A 17,880-nucleotide genomic window follows, 5' to 3' on the forward strand; every position below is an offset into this window, starting at 1 on the left:
TGTCTGTTGCTCTACTTGTCATGAGGCAGCTTACCTGCAGTGCTGTTCACATGCACTTAATACACTGATGGAGTAAGGAGTAACAATGTTCATTTGCTGTTCTATAAATTAAACAACTCAAAAATAAATTATTAAATAAATAGTACAACACAACATACTGTTTCTCCTCTATATACTTGTATTTGAATTCCTGGTCGTCTTACACAAGCCTATGGGTATTTTATGTGTGTATTGCAAGGAATAGCCAGGAAACTGAAACACACTGAAAGTGTGAATCCCTGTACGTAGGTTTGTGGGAGTTCTCCGTGCTGCAGCGCCCTCTACTGTTTTATAGTGCAGCTACATAAAATGATGGGGAACTGTTCAAAAGTCTTCATTTCTGTGCTACTACAGACTTCTGTTGAACCTTAGTCACTATGGAACAGATCTGCCATCTGAAACCTTGTCTGTGCTGTTGCCAAAAACCTTCCTTCTCTCCAATATCCCAAACCCTCTTTTCTCTCCAATATCCAAAAACCTCCTTTCTCTCCAATATCCAAAAGCTAGTGCTATGTCACTGATTTCAGAATGCTCCTAGAGTCTATAATGCTTTCATATAGGACACAGTTCACCTTGTTTGTATGCCTATGAGAAGGTAGAGGATTTAAGTATGAGTATGTTATATATATATATCCAATAGTATCCCTGTAACTTAATTTATTTGTCTTACACAGTCTGCATTTCTTGTCCACTTGAGATTTACCTACTTGGAATTAATGCAAAGTTTATGCATTTTATTATATTTGATGATTTTCACGTCTTGTCTTGTATCTAAAATGTATTATAACGGTGTGGTTGTTGAGCTGACCTGTAGTGGACGGACTGCAAAAGAGAACTTATGGACACACACAGATTTGGGGTTTAACAGCAGCATTTACTTCCAAACAGTTCTTGCTGCCCTCACACACACACTGTCAAAATATTGACTCGTGTACACAGAATTTTTAAACAAAAAGCAGCTCATTGGTTCCCAGCATCAATAATGCACACAACATCATGCTGATGTCATCTTGGTCAGGGCAAAGTGTCATGAAGGTGGACCACAGGAGACCATGTCATACCATCACTGGCCACTGTCAGAGTCAATGAATAAACTGATTCTGAGAAAGATGATGACACAAAACAGAGACTGAGTGTGTGTGTGTGTGTAAGAGAGAGAGAGAGGGGTGGGAGGGAGAAAGAGGCTGTGGGTTTGTGTGTGTGTGTGTGTGTGTGTGTGTGTGTGTGTGTGTGTGTGTGTGTGTGTGTGAGAGAGAGAGAGAAAGAGAAAATTGTGTAAACTAGACCTTTGGTCACTATATGTGTTTTCCAGCTCAATATATGTAGTAGTGCTCTAGCTGGCTTCATCATTTACACATATAGCGTGTGTGTGTGTGTGTGTGTGTTTGTGTGTGTGGTGTGTGTGTGTGTGTGTTTATTTGTGCGTATGTGTTGGTGACGGGTTTCAATGTCTGGCTGCCACTTTCAGAGTTCCAGAATGTCCCTAGGCCTCTCAGAGTTCCGGTGGTCAGGACTGTACCATCTTTTTCTTCTGGTAATCAGGACTGTACCATCTTTTTCTTGGGGTCGAAGATGTACCTCTTGAAATGCAGGTGGATTAAAACAGGCTGTGAGTCACCTTTGGACTCTTCCTCTTTGACCGAGTCGCTCTTCCCTCCTCCCTTTCCTTTCTTCTTTCCACAGGAGAGAAGCGGCTTCGTCTCATCTTTCAACCCCTCTGATTGAGAGAAAGACAGAGAGAAAGAAAAAACGATGCATCTCTGTCTTTAAATTGTGTGCGTGTGTGTGTGTGTGTGTGTGTGTGTGTGTGTGCGCGTGTAGGCAGGTTGAGGAAGGTGTAAACACACAGATCACTATCTGATGAGGACATCAGGCCATCATCATGATGAGGCTGTAGACGAGTCAACACAGCTGTGTTCTTGTGTGTGTGTGTGTGTGTGTGTGTGTGTGTATTTCGTTTTGTCATATTGTACCTGCACCATCATCTCCTCTCACCTGGTATTCTAATTTTCACCTTCCCACTCTGTCCAAAGCCCCCCTCGATCACCCCCGACTCCCCCGAAGACAGTGTGACCTTTAACCCCACAAACAGCTGCAGGTTGGTCTCCTTCTTAAACAGATTCCGGCCAATCACGGTGTAGTCATCAGTCACCTGACCACAGAAAAATAGGAAGTGACAAAAAGAGTATGTGAGAATGTTAAATACTTACCTTATACAAAATATACAGACCAATTAATATATATAAATACAGCGGGTAAAATAAGTATTGAACACGTCACCATTTTTCTCAGTAAATATATTTCCAAAGGTGCTATTGACATGAAATTTTCACCAGATGTTGGTAACAACCCAAGTAATCAATACATACACAGAAACCAACACAAATAAATTCAGAAATTAAGTCAGTATTAGTGTGAAATAACACAGGGAAAAAGTATTGAACACATGAAGAAAGGGAGGTGCAAAAAGGCATGGAAAGCCAAGAAAACTGCTGAAATCTATCAGTAATTAGAAAGCAATCCGGCCCCTTGTCAGTGCAAATTAATATCCCAACTGATGGCCTATAAAAAGGTGTCTCAATACCAAGGTGTCACACAAGAAAAATCTCATGATGGGTAAAAGCAAAGAGCTCTCTCAAGACCTTCGTAACCTTCTTTTTGCAAAACATACTGATGGCATTGGTTACAGACGCATTTCTAAACTTCTGAATATTCCAGTGAGCACTGTTTGGACCATAAGCGGAAAGAACATCATTTCACCATAAACTGGCCACGACCAGGTGCTCCTCGCAAGATTTTTGACAGAGGAGTGAAAAGAATTATCAGAAGAGTTGTCCAAGAGCCAAGGACCACAGTGGAGAGCTTCAGAAATACCTGGAATTTGCAGGTACAGTTGTTTAGAAGAAAACAATGAGTAATGCACTCAACCGCCATGGCCTGTATGCACGCTCACCACATAAGACTCCATTGCTGAAGAAAAAGCATGTTAAAGCTCGTTTAAAGTTTGCAGCACGACATTTGGACAAGCCTGTGAAATACTGGGAGAATATAGTCTGGTCAGATGAGAGCAAATTTGAACTCTTTGGGTGCCATAATGCACACCATGTTTGGAGGACAAATGGCACTGTACATCATCCCAACAGTGAAGTTTGGAGGTGGGAACATCATGGTGTGGGGCTGCTTTTCAGCATACGGTACTGGCAAACTTCACACAATTGAAGGAAGGATGAATGGAAAAATGTACCGAGACATTCTTGATAAAAATCTGCTGCCATCTACCAGGATGATGAAGATGAAACGACGGTGGACATTTCAGCAAGAAAGTGAACAGCCAAGGAAACTCTCAATTGGTTTCAGAGAAAGAAAATAAAGCTGCTAGAATGGCCCAGCCAATCATCTGACTTGAATCCAATTGAAAATCTATGGAAAGAACTGAAGATCAGAGATCATAGAAGAGGCCCAAGGAACTTTCAAGATTTGAAGACTGTTTGTGTGGAAGAATGGGCCAAAATCACAGCTGAGCAATGCATACGACTAGTTTCTCCATACAGGAAGCGTCTTGAAGCGGTCATTACCTATAAAGGCTTTTGTACAAAGTATTGAATAAATATCAGTAAGCGTGTTCAATACTTTTTCCCTGTATCATTTCACATTATTATACATAACTTCATTTCTGAACTTATTTAATTTGTTTTCTTTGTATGTATGTGTTACTTGGGTTGTTACCAACATCTGGTGAAAATGTCATGTCAATACCTTTGGAAATATTTTTACTGAGAAAAATGGTGACGTGTTCAATACTTATTTTACCCGCTGTATATACCCACCGGATATTTAGCTACTGTATGTATGTATGTATGTATGTATGTATGTATGTATGTGTGTGTGTGTGTGTGTGTGTGTGTGTACCCTTTCCACAGCGCCCTCTCTTTGTTTGTCTTTGCTGATGAGAAGGCGGGGCAGGGTACTCTCTGCATAGTTCTTCTCCTCCATGCCGTGCAGGAGCCTCCCGTGGAAGGCCAATCGGCACGTGTTGGCATGGATGTCAGTGTCGAGCCTCGAGCCAATCACCAAGCAGTTAGGCGGACATGTGACTGGCTTCTCAAACTCCAGCAGGGCCCATTGCTCAGGGGCCTTTCCCTCACTCTGACCAATCACGTACTCCTCCTGGTGGCGGTACTCCCTGTCAAATGAAAAGCCCGCCTCCGCCTCATTGACAGGTTGGCTTTCTGGGTCTGGCTCCGCTCCGGATTGGCTGCCACAAGCCGCCGCCGAGCCGAAGAAGGAGACGCGCGCCATGACGGTCTCGTGGCCAAGGCTGATGTGGAATTTGGTGCGGCTGGCGAGGGTCCCGCGGAAGTAGCTGATCTTGTGCACAGCGATGAGGGCGGCGTAGAGCGTATGCAAGGAGCCGGGCGAACACACCACGCCCCTCTCCAACAGCTTGGGGTCGAACTGCGTCACACACACCCCCACGCGGTCGCCCTGCACGGCCATGCTGACCGGCCGGCGAAACATCTGCATCGACTTCACCTTCTTAGTCACCTGAGTGGATTACAGGGGACAGTCCAGATGTGAACTCTTCCCTAGCTGGTAATGAACATAGCTCAATGACACACGCAGAATGTACATAGCACTTCTATGAGTTCTCAAGCAGTTCTAATCAACTAACTGGAAATTAAACATGAAACATCTCATAGTTATTACATTGCACTCACACAGCTTTCAAGCCAGGCTTGTCAGATGGCAAAACAGACCTTCAAACACAGAAACTGTCTACTTTTGATTCAAGAGCGAGAAAGAAAGATTGTGCGTATGAGAGGGTGTGTGTGTATGTGTGTGTGTGCGAGAGAGAGAGAGACAGAGAAAAAAACAAAGACACAGAAAGAGAGAAAAAGCCAAAGTATTTACCTTCAAGGCTGGGATTTCTACAGTGTCGTTGATGTGTACTGCCCCCTGCAGGACGGTGCCAGTCATGACAGTGCCTTGGCCTCGGATGGAGAAGCAGTGATCAACAGCCATCAGCAGAGAGCCTGTGGAGTCCCTCTGAGGCAGGAAGGCCTGCTGCTTCAGCACCTACACACACACACACACACACACACATTTTGTTCAGCCTACTGAAACAGCAAAAGGGCGGCAGATCAGAACATACATACTGTTGGTGCGACAGAAGCACAGAGGGAGACCAGAAGAGGTCATCAGTCCAGCCAAACCCTTCCATGTTATACTGCACTGCAGAACTACACACACACAAAGGGGTTCTCACCTCTACTAATTCAGGGATGCCTAGGGGTTCATCTGTTTCTGCAGCCTCAGGACCTCCAGGCTTAGCTGCCACAGCTATGACGGGGCAGTCTTTAAACCTGCCCATTAACACACACACACACACACACACACACACACACACACACACACACACACACACACACACACACACACACACACACACACACAATATGGTAAGAGTGTCATATTGTCTGTATGCCTGCTGCCTACGTCTGATAAAGAAAGCCTTTTATTGTGCCTTGATGTACCTGGTGTTCTCCAGAGTTTTGTGCATCCTCTTGGTCATCTTTTCAATGGCGCTCTGCCTTTTGTCGCTTGGCAAAAGATCTGTTTTGTTGAGGATGACCAGCATGCGTGAACAGGTCAGCTGACCAATCAGAAGGCACTCCGCTGTCTGTGTTTGCATCCCCTTCACCACGTCCACCACCAGCACCATCAAATCAATGATCTGAGCTCCTGCACATGCACCCATAATCACAGCCATACAGCACAGACACAGGGGACACAGAGAGAGCACAGACACAGGGGACACAGAGAGAGCACAGACACAGGGGATACAGAGAGAGCACAGAAACAGGGGACACAGTGATAGCACAGACAGAGGGGACACACAGAGAGAGCACAGACACAGGGGACACAGCGATAGCACAGACAGAGGGGACACACAGAGAGAGCACAGACACAGGGGACACAGAGATAGCACAGACACAGGAGACACAGAGAGGCTGTGGTCATTGTGCTGAGAGTGGCTTATCACGTTCCTATCCTGTTCCTACGTTCCTATTGCAGTTGTCCTCTCTATTCGGGACAATTTACTCCCATAAGAAACAATACAGTTCAAACTACCCTAACGTTTCACTTTGAGAGTATGTGCTTCACTGACACCAATATGAGTGCCAAATAAACAGTAAGACAAACATGATGATTATATGAACATACTAACCCCCGATGATGGTACGGATGAGGGATGCATGGCCAGGGCAATCTACTAGCGTAAACTGTAAGCTGTCATAACCGCGTGGGCGACATTCGGCTTCCAGATGTTGCGGTAGGTCCACGGTGAACGAACTGAACCCCAAATCTAGCGTGATCCCACGCTCCCGGGACTGTGGGTTCTTGTCGAAAGCAGCGGTGGAAGCTGTGCTGCTGAGCGCTCGGGCTAAAGACGTTTTACCGCTATCAACATGCCCTAACACACCAACGTTGAAATTTAACGTTTTAGTAGAGCCGCCCCCGTTGTCTCCGTCTGCCATGATTGTCCAACCAGTCCAGTTACGTTAACGTTAACTGAACTTTACTCTTAACGTTAGGGAGACGGCACTTTTTAGTGACAGAACCTTCATAAAATCTTAAAATAGAATAGGGGCCAACTAGCGATCAACCACAGAGGTGGCAGAACATAACATTACTGAAACCGAAGATTTAAATAGGGTGGTTTGTGTGCTCACTAAGCAAAAACAATTGGCAAAGAAAGTTTCCTGTCATAGTACCTTTCCGGTGTTTCATCAATATGATTCCCCCTAATGGTTTTCGGTTCCATGCGAATGTCACAAAGATAAAAAGTTAACATGAACGTAATCCTCATTACCGTAAGTTAAGGAAACTGAAATTAGCAACAAAAATACACAACCAACACACCATAAACTATAATTATATTTTAGTGGCGATAATGCCAATTTCTCATAATACATTAAAACATACTTTTATTTCTTATCACAGAAGTTACAAAGAAACATACACGTAGCCTAACATTCATATGTTGACAGTGTTCAATCGGCTATTTCAAACCGGAAAAAATAGGATATCCACATACACTGACAGCAATAGTACACAACCCGGTCTAATTTTAAGAAAAACTATGAACTACCGACGTCCAATGAAATGTCCACTGAAATTGTATCTGACAAATCGTTTGATTGCTTGAGAGTGAAGGCGGGACTTCCTTCAATTGCCTTGGTTACCCCGGACCCGATTAGAAGACTTGCGTTAGAAAAGTGCTTCGCGCCGAATTGAAGTGAAGGAAAGTTGTTTATTGGAATCATTGTAGCTAGATTTGTGTACATTTTCAGAAACAATGAAGATAGAGGAGGTGAAAAGCACCACGAAAACTCAGCGTATCGCCTCACACAGCCATGTGAAAGGCCTTGGACTAGACGACGCCGGCAATGCGAAGCAGTCTGCATCGGGCCTGGTGGGACAGGAGACAGCAAGAGAGGTAAGTTAACGTAAGCTAACGTTCGTCTTGATAGCCGAACTATTGGCTATACAATTGGGCTAGGCTGTCATTTAATTGGGTTTTAGCACTTTTACATCGTCGGCAATTCTATAGCTTTCCCTGGTCCCAGCTAGATATAAGCAGAGCTGACGTTAGCTGATCAGATAGCGAGCTATCCGGGCCACGCTGTGTGGTACATGCGGTTTGATTACTAGCGAGCGAGCTAGCTAGCATTGCAACGCCCCCTCTTCATTGAGAGAAACAAAGCAAAATCGGCTACTTGGTTTGCAAGCGTACGACAAAATTGAAATGGCAACTTGAGACAATTAAAGTTACGTGATGTTTCTTTTAAGATATCTAATTTGTACCTCTTTGCCTTCACCTTTATCATGTTAGCTAGCCCTAGACAACATAGCTTGGCTTGTAAATATTGCCTAGCAACGGCTACACTAGTAAACAGTGTTGTTGGCCAGTGTTTTTACCTTCTACGCGCTGTCCTGATTGATAATTTCTTTGATTTTAAGCATACATTGAAAGTAAGCTGCTACTTTCCTGAGATACATTTCTCTAAGGGTAGAATAACCAATCAATGAAAGTTTAGTGAAAGATTAGTGACATGTATGTAAGATTGCTGTTGACTAGCAATGCCTGCCAACCTAGGTTGGGTGAACGTAGTATGTATTTTATTACTGTACTGTTTGTGTCGGTGGTTGACATGATACGTTTTTGGAATTTCTAGGCATGTGGCATCATAGTGGAACTAATCCGCGGCAAGAAAATGGCTGGAAGGGCAGTTTTACTGGCCGGACCTCCTGGAACTGGAAAAGTGCGTCAAGCAAATATGTTTTCCCTTACAATAAATCTGTTTATCAGAGAATTCGGTCAATGATGTAGTGTAATATTAATTCTCAGTCATGAGGATATATGTGTTTTAAGATGTGCTTTGATATACAATATGACTATATGAGGGGTACAGATGAAACTGGAGAGGGGAGGAAATGGGCATAAATGTGTGTGTGTGTGTGTGTAGACTGCGCTTGCCTTGGCCATGGCTCAGGAGCTGGGAAATAAGGTGCCCTTCTGTCCCATGGTGGGCAGTGAGGTGTACTCCTCAGAAATCAAGAAGACAGAAGTCCTGATGGAGAACTTCAGAAGGGCTATCGGTGAGTAGGCATTCACACACACACACACACACACACTACTGGTCCCATTAAGGATTCCGTAATGAGACTAGTAATGATTATTCACTGATCAGTGATTAGATCAGTTTAGGTTTGAACATGTGTGTATGTGGGAATCTATGGGCCTCCATGCAAGAGGAAGTTAATTGGGTGACTGCACTGGTCACACACAATAGGCGTAAACCTGTTGCGTTAGGAGCGTTAACAGTCAGTAACTGTGTATGTGTGCGTAGGGTTGCGTATTAAAGAGACTAAGGAGGTGTATGAGGGGGAGGTGACGGAGCTGAGCCCCTGTGAGACGGAGAACCCCATGGGTGGATACGGGAAAACCATCAGCCACGTCATCATCGGCCTCAAGACTGGAAAAGGCACCAAGCAGCTCAAGGTTTGTTTGTGTTTGGAATATCGTAAATTTGCTCAGTAATCTATTAGATATAGATATAGTATAGAGTAAAAAATTGATTATGCTTAGTAATATGATGTAATTATTTGGGTTTACAGCATTCAGTTGTAGCAATAATATGTGTCTGTGTGTGTGTGTTCTGATTGTAGCTGGATCCCAGCATCTATGAGAGTCTGCAGAAAGAGAGGGTAGAGGTAGGAGACGTCATCTACATCGAATCCAACAGTGGAGCTGTCAAGGTAAACAAACACACTTTTTCAATCCCAGTTTTGGTTGACCGATAGTCCACTCTTTTCTGAGACGGTAACACTTGGTGGATGTGTAACCCTGCTTTCCCTTATCTGTGCTGTGATTGGTTGTTCAGAGGCAGGGGCGCTGTGACACATTTGCCACAGAGTTTGACCTGGAGGCTGAGGAGTACGTGCCACTGCCCAAAGGAGACGTACACAAGAAGAAGGAGATCATCCAGGACGTCACTCTTCACGACCTGGACATAGCAAACGCCAGGCCACAGGTACACAGATATTGAATAAGCATAACATTTACATTTAGTCATTTAGCAGACGATTTTATCCAAACTGACGTACAAAGGACAGACCTGCCAACATGTACGCATTTTGCGTACCTGGCACGCATTTTGACATCAAAGTACGCTGGTACGAGTTGATGCTCTAAAAGTACGCAAAACAAAAAATACAAAATAAAAACGGGTTCAACCTTCAAAGTCTGTCTGTGTCGAGTTGCCAAGGCGTACATAGGCAGCTGCAGCAGAGCAAGAAGCAGAAGAGGAGTTTGACCAATCACAGACCCCCTGCCGTTACTATCCTCTGTATGACCCTCGAAATCAGAAAGTACTAGGTTACTCTGCAGTCAGTAGAATCAACCGCTGGTTTTGTCTCAGTTAGCGATTTTTCATTCATACTTACCTAACTTTCCCTTCTCGCCAACATCTGGCAAATCCTTCAAGTGAGGACATTAAACCAAGTTAAAAATCACTGAAAGGTAAACTAACGAGTAATGCAGATAAGACGTTAAATTAATTAAATTTTAGCCCAACGATGTTAACCATGCGGTCTTTATGTTCGCCATCGATTTAAAATGGCAAATATATCTAAGTGTCTTGGCTGTGTTACAAATGGTTTGACGTTACGCTTTCTTGGTGTTTTTGATATTACTAATTTCAGACAAACTCTTATAGTATGCTACCATGGCAGAACCACCGGATAAAATAAAAAGATTGCATGCGCCTCAAAAAAATCATTGACGGGAGAGATGGCCATGCCTCCGTTCTTTTCAGACTTCCCCACCATGCTTTCTGCACAGTGTGCAATGTCAATATTGATATCAGTCACCAAGGAGCAACAGGTAACGAATACAGTATGATGCATATTATCAGAGAATCATAGGCCTACCTGTCAAGTGTGAACATGTCCGATGTTCTCAAGTTCATGCTCGAAGTCCGCGACAGCCTTCTACAGTGTCCACACATAGGCCTACGCACAGCTTTTGTCATGTCACAGTGTAATAGGCTATATGTTTCTACTAATAATAGGCTAATGATAATAGCCTAAAAAGCTCTTCCACTGACTAGAATTTAATTAAATGATAAAGAAGCAAACACAGCACCATCATTTGGTCTTAGCAGTTGTCTAGTCCTGGTATCACATCATGTCATTGGGCTTGCATTCAAACGTCAGACGTGGGGAGAACAAAAAAATATGATGAATCATGACACTTGACAGGTATGAGGTTGTGTTAAATATGTTAATTAAAAAGGGAAAAATACAACATGACCATTGTTTGAGAAGGTCCTAAGTAGCCTAGAGTGAAATAACATCCCAGAGGAAGTGTAATAGGCCTGCTACATACTGCTCACTTGTGAAGAGAGTTTTTATTAGGCTACGAATTTGTTGTCACAGTTATCACTTATAACTGTTATCACAGTCTTTTTTTTCTTTCATTAGGCCTACTAAAGTGGTTCAGAACTGCATTATTTATTAGCTCAGAATGCCGTCTATTGGTTCAAACATGCAACAGTATTATAACTAATAAAATGAAGGCCACAAAATCTTGGACAGGACAACAGAAAAATCATGGGGGTATACTACATTTACAACAGTTCTCTCCCCTGCCGCGCCGCACAAAACCGCCGCCCCCCCAGGTGTGGTACTCAAACACATTTTCCAATGTTGGCAGGTCTGAAAGGAGAAAACAATCAAGCTACGAGCAATAGAGACCTAGTGTAACAATAAATACTACTTTACATAACGAATAAAAAGTGCAGGAATGCAAATACTGTAAGTGCGAGTTAAGTACTAGTTAGAGGAGATAGCATTAGAGGAAAGATAAGGAGAGGTAGAGGAAGTGCAAGTTTGGAACGGACTTGCTCTCTAAAGAGTTGGGTCTTCAAGAGCTTCTTAAAGGTAGAGAGGGATGCCCCTGCTCTGGTAGTGCTAGGGAGCATAACATGGGAGTGGGAGAAGTTATGAAAAATGAGGGGGGGGGGGGGGATGATTAGTGATTTGAGTTGCTGGTATTGACAAACATTTGACATGATGGCAAAAAGTTAATTTGTTATCTGCTGAGTAGGCATAACTGACTTAGCAATGTGTGTGTTCCAGGGAGGACAGGACATCATGTCGATGATGGGCCAACTGATGAAGCCCAAGAAGACAGAAATCACAGGTGACCTATAAACACACATTAACACCTGTTTTCAAAATGTGCTTCCCCTGTTTTTTTGCTGTGTGTGATTGATTGATTGATTTATTGTATATGTCTGTGAGATAATGGTGTTTGAATTTGTCCTCACTCTTCTGTGCGTGTGCATGCAGATAAGCTGCGGGCGGAGATCAATAAGGTGGTGAACAGGTACATTGATCAGGGCGTGGCTGAGTTGGTGCCGGGGGTGTTGTTTGTGGACGAGGTTCACATGCTGGACATCGAGTGCTTCACCTACCTGCACCGCGCCCTGGAGAGCACCATCGCCCCCATCGTCGTCTTCGCCTCCAACCGCGGGAACTGCCTCATCAGGTGTGTGTGTGTGTGTGTGTGTGTGTGTGTGTGTGTGTGTGTGGATGTTTTGAGTTGACACTTAAAAAAAAAAAAAAAAAAACTTTGTATTGAAGCAATGCAGCCCTTCTTAGCTCCTAGTTTTGTCTGAGTCTGAATGTAAGACAACAAAAAACGTGTATGTAACGTTACAGTCCAGCGCAGACCTCCGCCAAGGCCAAATACCTTATTTAGCAATGTTAAAGAAAGGGAAAAACACATTCCTGGATCCTCCCCTTGGTCCAGATCTGTTCTCAAATGTAATGAGTTCTTCCTTGGCCCATGGTCCATCCACCAAGTTCCATGGAAATTGGCCAGGTTTGGCCATTTTGCATATTCTTGCTGACACACGTACACTCACTCACTCACTCACTCACTCACTCACAGACAGACAGACAGACAGACAGACAGACAGACAGACAGACAGACAGACAGACAGACAGACAGACAGACAGACAGACAGACAGACGGACGAAGTAAATTGGAATTGATTGATTGATTGATTGATTGATTGACCGGTGATTTCTCTCTCTCTCTCCCAGGGGGACAGAGGACATCAGCTCCCCACACGGCATCCCTCTGGACCTGCTGGACCGAGTCATGATCATCAGGACCATGCTCTACACACCGCAGGAGATGAAACAGGTGTGTGCTCATAGAGATGCTAGGAATATAGGATGTTATTCATGTTTGTTTTTTTAAGACAACCAGTCAAGTAGATACATTTATTATGACCAGCAGCTGGCAAAAGCACTACATTTTGAATACGTGAATTGTGTGTGTGTGTGTGTGTTTTTGTAGATCATAAAAATCCGTGCACAGATTGAAGGCATTACCATCAGTGAGGAGGCTCTTGCACACCTGGGAGAGATTGGCACCAAGACCACGCTAAGGTAATGACACCCTCGGCTTCATGGTATGGCTAACGTATGGTTAGGGACAGACCAGTGAGGAGACCAGGGGAAATCTGTCACGTCACACTCAAAGCATCTACTGATGCCACCCTCTGCTTCATGATGACTGACGTATGGTTAGGGACAGACCAGGGGGAATCTGTCACAGCACACTCAAAGCATCTACTGATGCCAGTCCGTAGGCAGGTGTGCTCTTTGGTGTCCATACAGCACTGATCTTATTGCACTCTGGATCTGGAAATCAGTGATCCGTTTCCAGTTGCATGACCAGCAAGCATCAGCTGTTTAGATCATGGTAGATTGGGATTATCATTTTCATTACATTTTATATTATATTTGTACATGTCTTTTTTAGAGCTGTGAAAAATAACGCGTTAACGCGTTATGATTAAATTACAGGATTAATTAGTTAATTTTTTTTACGCATTTAACGCATGCGCAAAATGAGCTTCCAATATACCCACAATTCCGCCCAATCTGCATTAGTCGCCGCTGTAATGGGAAGTTCGTGTTTCAAAAAAACAAAGATGTAACATTCAATAAAACCAAAGTGATATGCACACTCTGCGGGAAGACGTTATCGTTTCACCGTAGCAATAAGTACCACCTCAACGCGATGCATGCGTTGGTCGGCGAGGGGAGTTAAAGTGGAATGCGCCAAACCACCCTCACTGAACAACGTAGGCCCCTCATTAAGTGTGCCTGTGACAAGTTGACTAGTACAGTTGCCAAATGGATTGCAAAATTAATATTCTTGAGGACGAGGGGTTCACCGAAGTTGTGCGAGTGGCAACGGGGGATTTGAGTATCAAACCACCGCAAAGTCGCACAATAATGACAAAAATCCACGAGCTGTATGAAGCTGAAAAGAAAAAAAAGGAAAATTACTTGCCTGCTACGAAACATCAGGCGCTGACAGGGGATCACTGGACTTCTGTGAGTAACGATAACTACCTGGGTGTAACTGCACATCTAATCACCGACGAATGGAAGTTTAAGTCGTTTACACTAACGTGCATGAAAACAGAAGAGCTCCACTTTGCAGAGGCATGTGCACAAAAGTTCCAAACTGTTGCAAGCAACTGGGCAATTGAAGACAAAACGACCACTATAGGGATAGACAGTGCACGTAATATGAGAGCCGCGGCTAGACTACTGTAAAAGGGCATTTAGAGGCATTAGATTGTGTCATGGTGTGGTTAATGGTTGTTTGACAAAAAAGAGAAAAATGTTCAAACATCCTATAAAAACAATGGCTAAGAAGCCCAAATCATTTCTGTTTGATTTAAAAAGAAAAGAAAAATGTTTTATTCAACCATACAATGGCTAAGAAGCCCAAATTCTGTTTAGGATGAAGATTATATTAATGTTCCATATGGAATAGCAAAGATAACTGCTAAAGAACTGCTCAGTTGCAGCACCATTGTTTTTTTTTATGAATAAAAAAAAGAAAACATGTTAAATGTATATATCTGTCTTTTGTCATAAATCTTTTTGTTCTCACACAAATATACTGAGAAAATATGTGATTAATCATGATTAATCCACAGAAACCTGTGATTAATCTGATTAAAAATTTTAATCATTTCACAGCCCTAGTCTTTTTACATGGATACTCAAAACAAGCCTCTACCAAGATAGCCGATGCGGAGCAGATAAAGCACATAGCCTGTGGTGCAGAGGTCACAGAGGTCAGAGAGGTCAGAGGTCAGAGAGGACACGTGATGGCAGAAAGGGCCATAGCTCTGGTTTGGCTTTACACAGTGACTCGTTATGGAAACCCTCCCACGGTTTAGTTATTATTCTGCAGTAACTTTGCTGTCTGAGTTGAAACATTTGCCCATGGTTATGAGGGACCTTGTATGTCTGAGTTGTAACATTTGTGAACCACTCCTCCCCAGGTATGGTACTTCAAATACAATACTCATTGTTGGGTACAATGTCACTGCCCCCCCCCCAGAGCACTTGGATGAACTAGTGTGTGGATGCAGAAGCCTATCGTTTGTTGGTATACCATATAACCTTAGACTGCATTCTGTGTGTGTGTGTGTGTGTGTGTGTGTGTCTCTCTCTCAGGTATGCTAACCAGCTCCTGACGCCAGCCAGCCTGTTGGCCCGTGTGCAGGGGAAAGAGAATGTGGAGAGGGAGCAGGTGGAGGAGATCAATGAGCTCTTCTACGACGCCAAGTCCTCCGCCAAGATCTTACAGGACCAACACACCAAGTTCATGAAATAATAATAACGCCCATCTCTGTGTCTGTGTGCAACTCACTGTCTGCCTTCACCCGCTCATTCCCCTACTCTAGGTTGTTTTAAAAAGGTTTTTTTTTGTTTTGTTGGAATGTCTATCTTTATGTTTAAAATGTGTTCTTTATTAAAAAAAACAATAATCGAATAGTTCTTGATTGGTTTGTTGTTTCTCTGAATATTTGAAATAAAATATGGCTGACTGTACATTTATATTCATTATATAAATAGTTTTTATAAATCAATAAAAAAAAAGAAGTAACATAAGTCATCCCAATTCTTTATATCAGGCTGAATATGTGTTGGTAGCGTTGTATTAAAAAGGTATTTAGTACTCACACTTTACCTCTGGACAAACCAACACACTGTGTAGTATGGAGACGTTTCAGTCTCATTCCGCATCAACTCAAAAACATGCATGTAACAATATCAAGGGTATACAAACTTTTATTTAAAAAAAAAAAAAAAAGGATTTCTTTCCTACCATTGTCAGTTGTGTGTCTAAAGTATAAATGAAGTGAAATGTGTTGAGCGAGGGCCTGGGTAGGCGGTAGGTGTCCTCGGGCGTTACTTCTTGCCTGGTTTGTTGAACGCTGTTTCCGCTCCTGAGCGAACTTTGCTGAACACCGAGGGAGCACTTTTGCCAGCACGCTCTGGACACACACAACACAACACACATAAGGAGAGTAAACACAGTCAGATACAGAAACATTGCGTGTGTGTATTCTGTCCAAAAAAAAAGAAAACATGCATATATTCCCACTTAAGTAGGTCTATGGTGAAAAAGATGCATCATTGTTTTCGATAACTAATGCAATTCCAAAATAATCGTACTAACATATTAACATCAATACTTATTCTAAAACTGCATCCTTGAAGGTTATTCAGAAGGCACTGAAATGATATTGTTGGAGAGAAGCCAACAGGAGTATAATGTTTACACATCTGAGGATCAGTCTTGCCACTACTTAAAGAGTGTTTTGCTTTTGACAGAGAACAGAAATGTTGACCCAGGAGAAGCACACCCATCGATATCTCACAAATACTCTTACCTAAGTGTGTGTGTGTGCGTGCATGTGTGTGTGTGTGTGTGTGCGTGCATGTGTGTGTGTGTGTGCGTGCGTGTGTGTGTGTGTGTGCGTGCATGTGTGTGCGTGCTTGTTTCTGTGCCTCTGATCTCTGAGGGATACTCTCCACTGCTTTATATGGAGTGGAAATATTGTGTAATCCAAAGGGGCACACATTCTTTCTGAGCGAAACATAAACACACTGTGTCCAGTCTCACTCAATCAGAGCGCCACATCAGTAGGTCACTCCACTCAACTCAACTCCACTCCTTTATACTATACTGTACTCCACTGTACTGTCCTCCACTCCACTGTACTCTACTTACCACATCACTCCAGTCCACTCTACTCTACTCTCCTGACTCTACTTACCACACTCCACTCTAATCCACTCTACTCTCCTCACTCTACTTACCACACTCCACTCCACTCCACTCCACTCTACTCCACTGTACTCTACTCTACTCCACTCCACTGTACTTACCACACTCCTCCATCACCTCAAAGGTCTTGCTTTTCATCTCCTTCTTCTGGCCCAACTGATCCCTGGCTTCCAGCAGGTCCTCGTCCCGCACTTCTGGACGATGCGCCTGGCCGTCCTCACACTCCCCTATCTGATGGGTGGAGGGAGAACGAGGCGGAGAGGAGAAGGGGAAATATGGGGGTAAACAACGGGAAACTCCAAAACAATCAAAAGAGTTCCTTCAGTAGAGTAGCTGATAGGTGAGGTTGTAGCCTTTATCGGTGGAAACGGCGCTCTGGATTTTCTTTATCTGCTCCTTGTCAACTCTCTCTTTCTTTCTCTCTCTCTCACACACACACACACACACACACACACTCTAGAAAGTGCAGATAACGCAGAAACACTCCTCTACCCTCCCTTTGGTCGGCTCCTACCTGAGACATGGTGCCTGTGGGTTTTGCAGTTGTAGTAGGAGACGTCCAGTGCAGCTTCCACTCAGCTTTGTTTCCGTTCCTCTCTGCTCTCTTCCCTCTCTTTGTCTCTCGTCCTCTCTTCTTCCTTTAGTCTGGCTTATGTCATCTTTCTCTCTCACACACACACAATGACGCATACTTCAGTCCGGCCCCATAAACACACACAGGTCCCCAGTGGGTTGTAATTCTGTGTGCCAGGATCTGAGTCAGCGACTCCTCCCCCGCTCTTTCTCTTGTCATTATGTCATTATGGCCGATGCATTACAAATGTTGCTGTTCGACTCCAGAATTACAGAACTTTTCTCCCTTATTGAACTTTATTTACAAGCAGAAGTTGTTTTCAGGTGTTTCCTTATTGGCCGTCAGCTTTTCTTCTGAAAATGTAACTCTAGAATGCCAGTCAGAACTCCTCCAACTCCATAACTCTAGCCCCCTGCTTTTGTGTTCTTGAAATGTGTGTGGTGTGTGTGTGTTTGTGCGAGGTCATGGGGTTGTGTGGCTAAGGAGTGTTTGTTTTCCTCTTTCTTGTCAAGATGAAGAA

General features: G+C 43.5%; 3 protein-coding genes across 3 annotated transcripts; 1 reads left to right on the forward strand and 2 right to left on the reverse strand.

The window, feature by feature from the left end:
• Positions 1-892: 892 nt before the first annotated feature.
• On the reverse strand, positions 893-6,840 carry eefsec (eukaryotic elongation factor, selenocysteine-tRNA-specific). Its single transcript, XM_012835367.3, has 7 exons — positions 6,269-6,840; positions 5,574-5,781; positions 5,306-5,402; positions 4,951-5,115; positions 3,949-4,584; positions 2,035-2,191; positions 893-1,756 (listed from the first exon to the last, which is right to left on the reverse strand). The coding sequence occupies exons 1-7, from the start codon at positions 6,576-6,578 to the stop codon at positions 1,578-1,580; spliced, it is 1,752 nt and encodes a 583-aa protein (XP_012690821.1). The 5' UTR covers positions 6,579-6,840; the 3' UTR covers positions 893-1,577.
• A 402-nt stretch (positions 6,841-7,242) lies between these two features.
• Positions 7,243-15,598, forward strand: ruvbl1 (RuvB-like AAA ATPase 1). Its single transcript, XM_012836735.3, has 11 exons — positions 7,243-7,540; positions 8,280-8,366; positions 8,571-8,703; positions 8,955-9,106; positions 9,274-9,363; positions 9,489-9,638; positions 11,746-11,809; positions 11,959-12,157; positions 12,718-12,820; positions 12,977-13,068; positions 15,166-15,598. Exons 1-11 carry the CDS (start codon positions 7,400-7,402, stop codon positions 15,323-15,325), a joined length of 1,371 nt encoding a protein of 456 aa, XP_012692189.1. The 5' UTR covers positions 7,243-7,399; the 3' UTR covers positions 15,326-15,598.
• Positions 15,599-15,767: 169 nt separating this feature from the next.
• mustn1a (musculoskeletal, embryonic nuclear protein 1a) lies at positions 15,768-17,471 on the reverse strand. The gene is made up of 3 exons (XM_012836246.2): positions 17,301-17,471; positions 16,888-17,017; positions 15,768-15,989 (listed from the first exon to the last, which is right to left on the reverse strand). The coding sequence occupies exons 1-3, from the start codon at positions 17,307-17,309 to the stop codon at positions 15,904-15,906; spliced, it is 225 nt and encodes a 74-aa protein (XP_012691700.2). The 5' UTR covers positions 17,310-17,471; the 3' UTR covers positions 15,768-15,903.
• Positions 17,472-17,880: the final 409 nt, after the last annotated feature.

The sequence above is a fragment of the Clupea harengus genome, chromosome 5 (genome assembly GCF_900700415.2).
Source record: "Clupea harengus chromosome 5, Ch_v2.0.2, whole genome shotgun sequence".
NCBI classification, from domain to species: Eukaryota; Metazoa; Chordata; class Actinopteri; order Clupeiformes; family Clupeidae; genus Clupea; species Clupea harengus.

Excerpts from the sequence above, each read along its gene's own strand:
- eefsec (XM_012835367.3), bottom strand. The coding sequence starts at position 6,578 with ATGGCAGACGGAGACAACGGGGGCGGCTCTACTAAAACGTTAAATTTC. Across the intron at positions 5,782-6,268 it reads CATCCGTACCATCATCGGGG|GAGCTCAGATCATTGATTTG; the intron begins GTTAGTATGTTC and ends GTGCATGTGCAG. Across the intron at positions 2,192-3,948 it reads GAGAGGGCGCTGTGGAAAGG|GTGACTGATGACTACACCGT; the intron begins GTACACACACAC and ends TTCTGTGGTCAG.
- ruvbl1 (XM_012836735.3), top strand. The coding sequence starts at position 7,400 with ATGAAGATAGAGGAGGTGAAAAGCACCACGAAAACTCAGCGTATCGCC. Across the intron at positions 8,704-8,954 it reads GAACTTCAGAAGGGCTATCG|GGTTGCGTATTAAAGAGACT; the intron begins GTGAGTAGGCAT and ends ATGTGTGCGTAG. Across the intron at positions 9,364-9,488 it reads CCAACAGTGGAGCTGTCAAG|AGGCAGGGGCGCTGTGACAC; the intron begins GTAAACAAACAC and ends TTGGTTGTTCAG.
- mustn1a (XM_012836246.2), bottom strand. Across the intron at positions 15,990-16,887 it reads TGAGGTGATGGAGGAGTGTG|AGCGTGCTGGCAAAAGTGCT; the intron begins GTAAGTACAGTG and ends GTGTGTGTCCAG.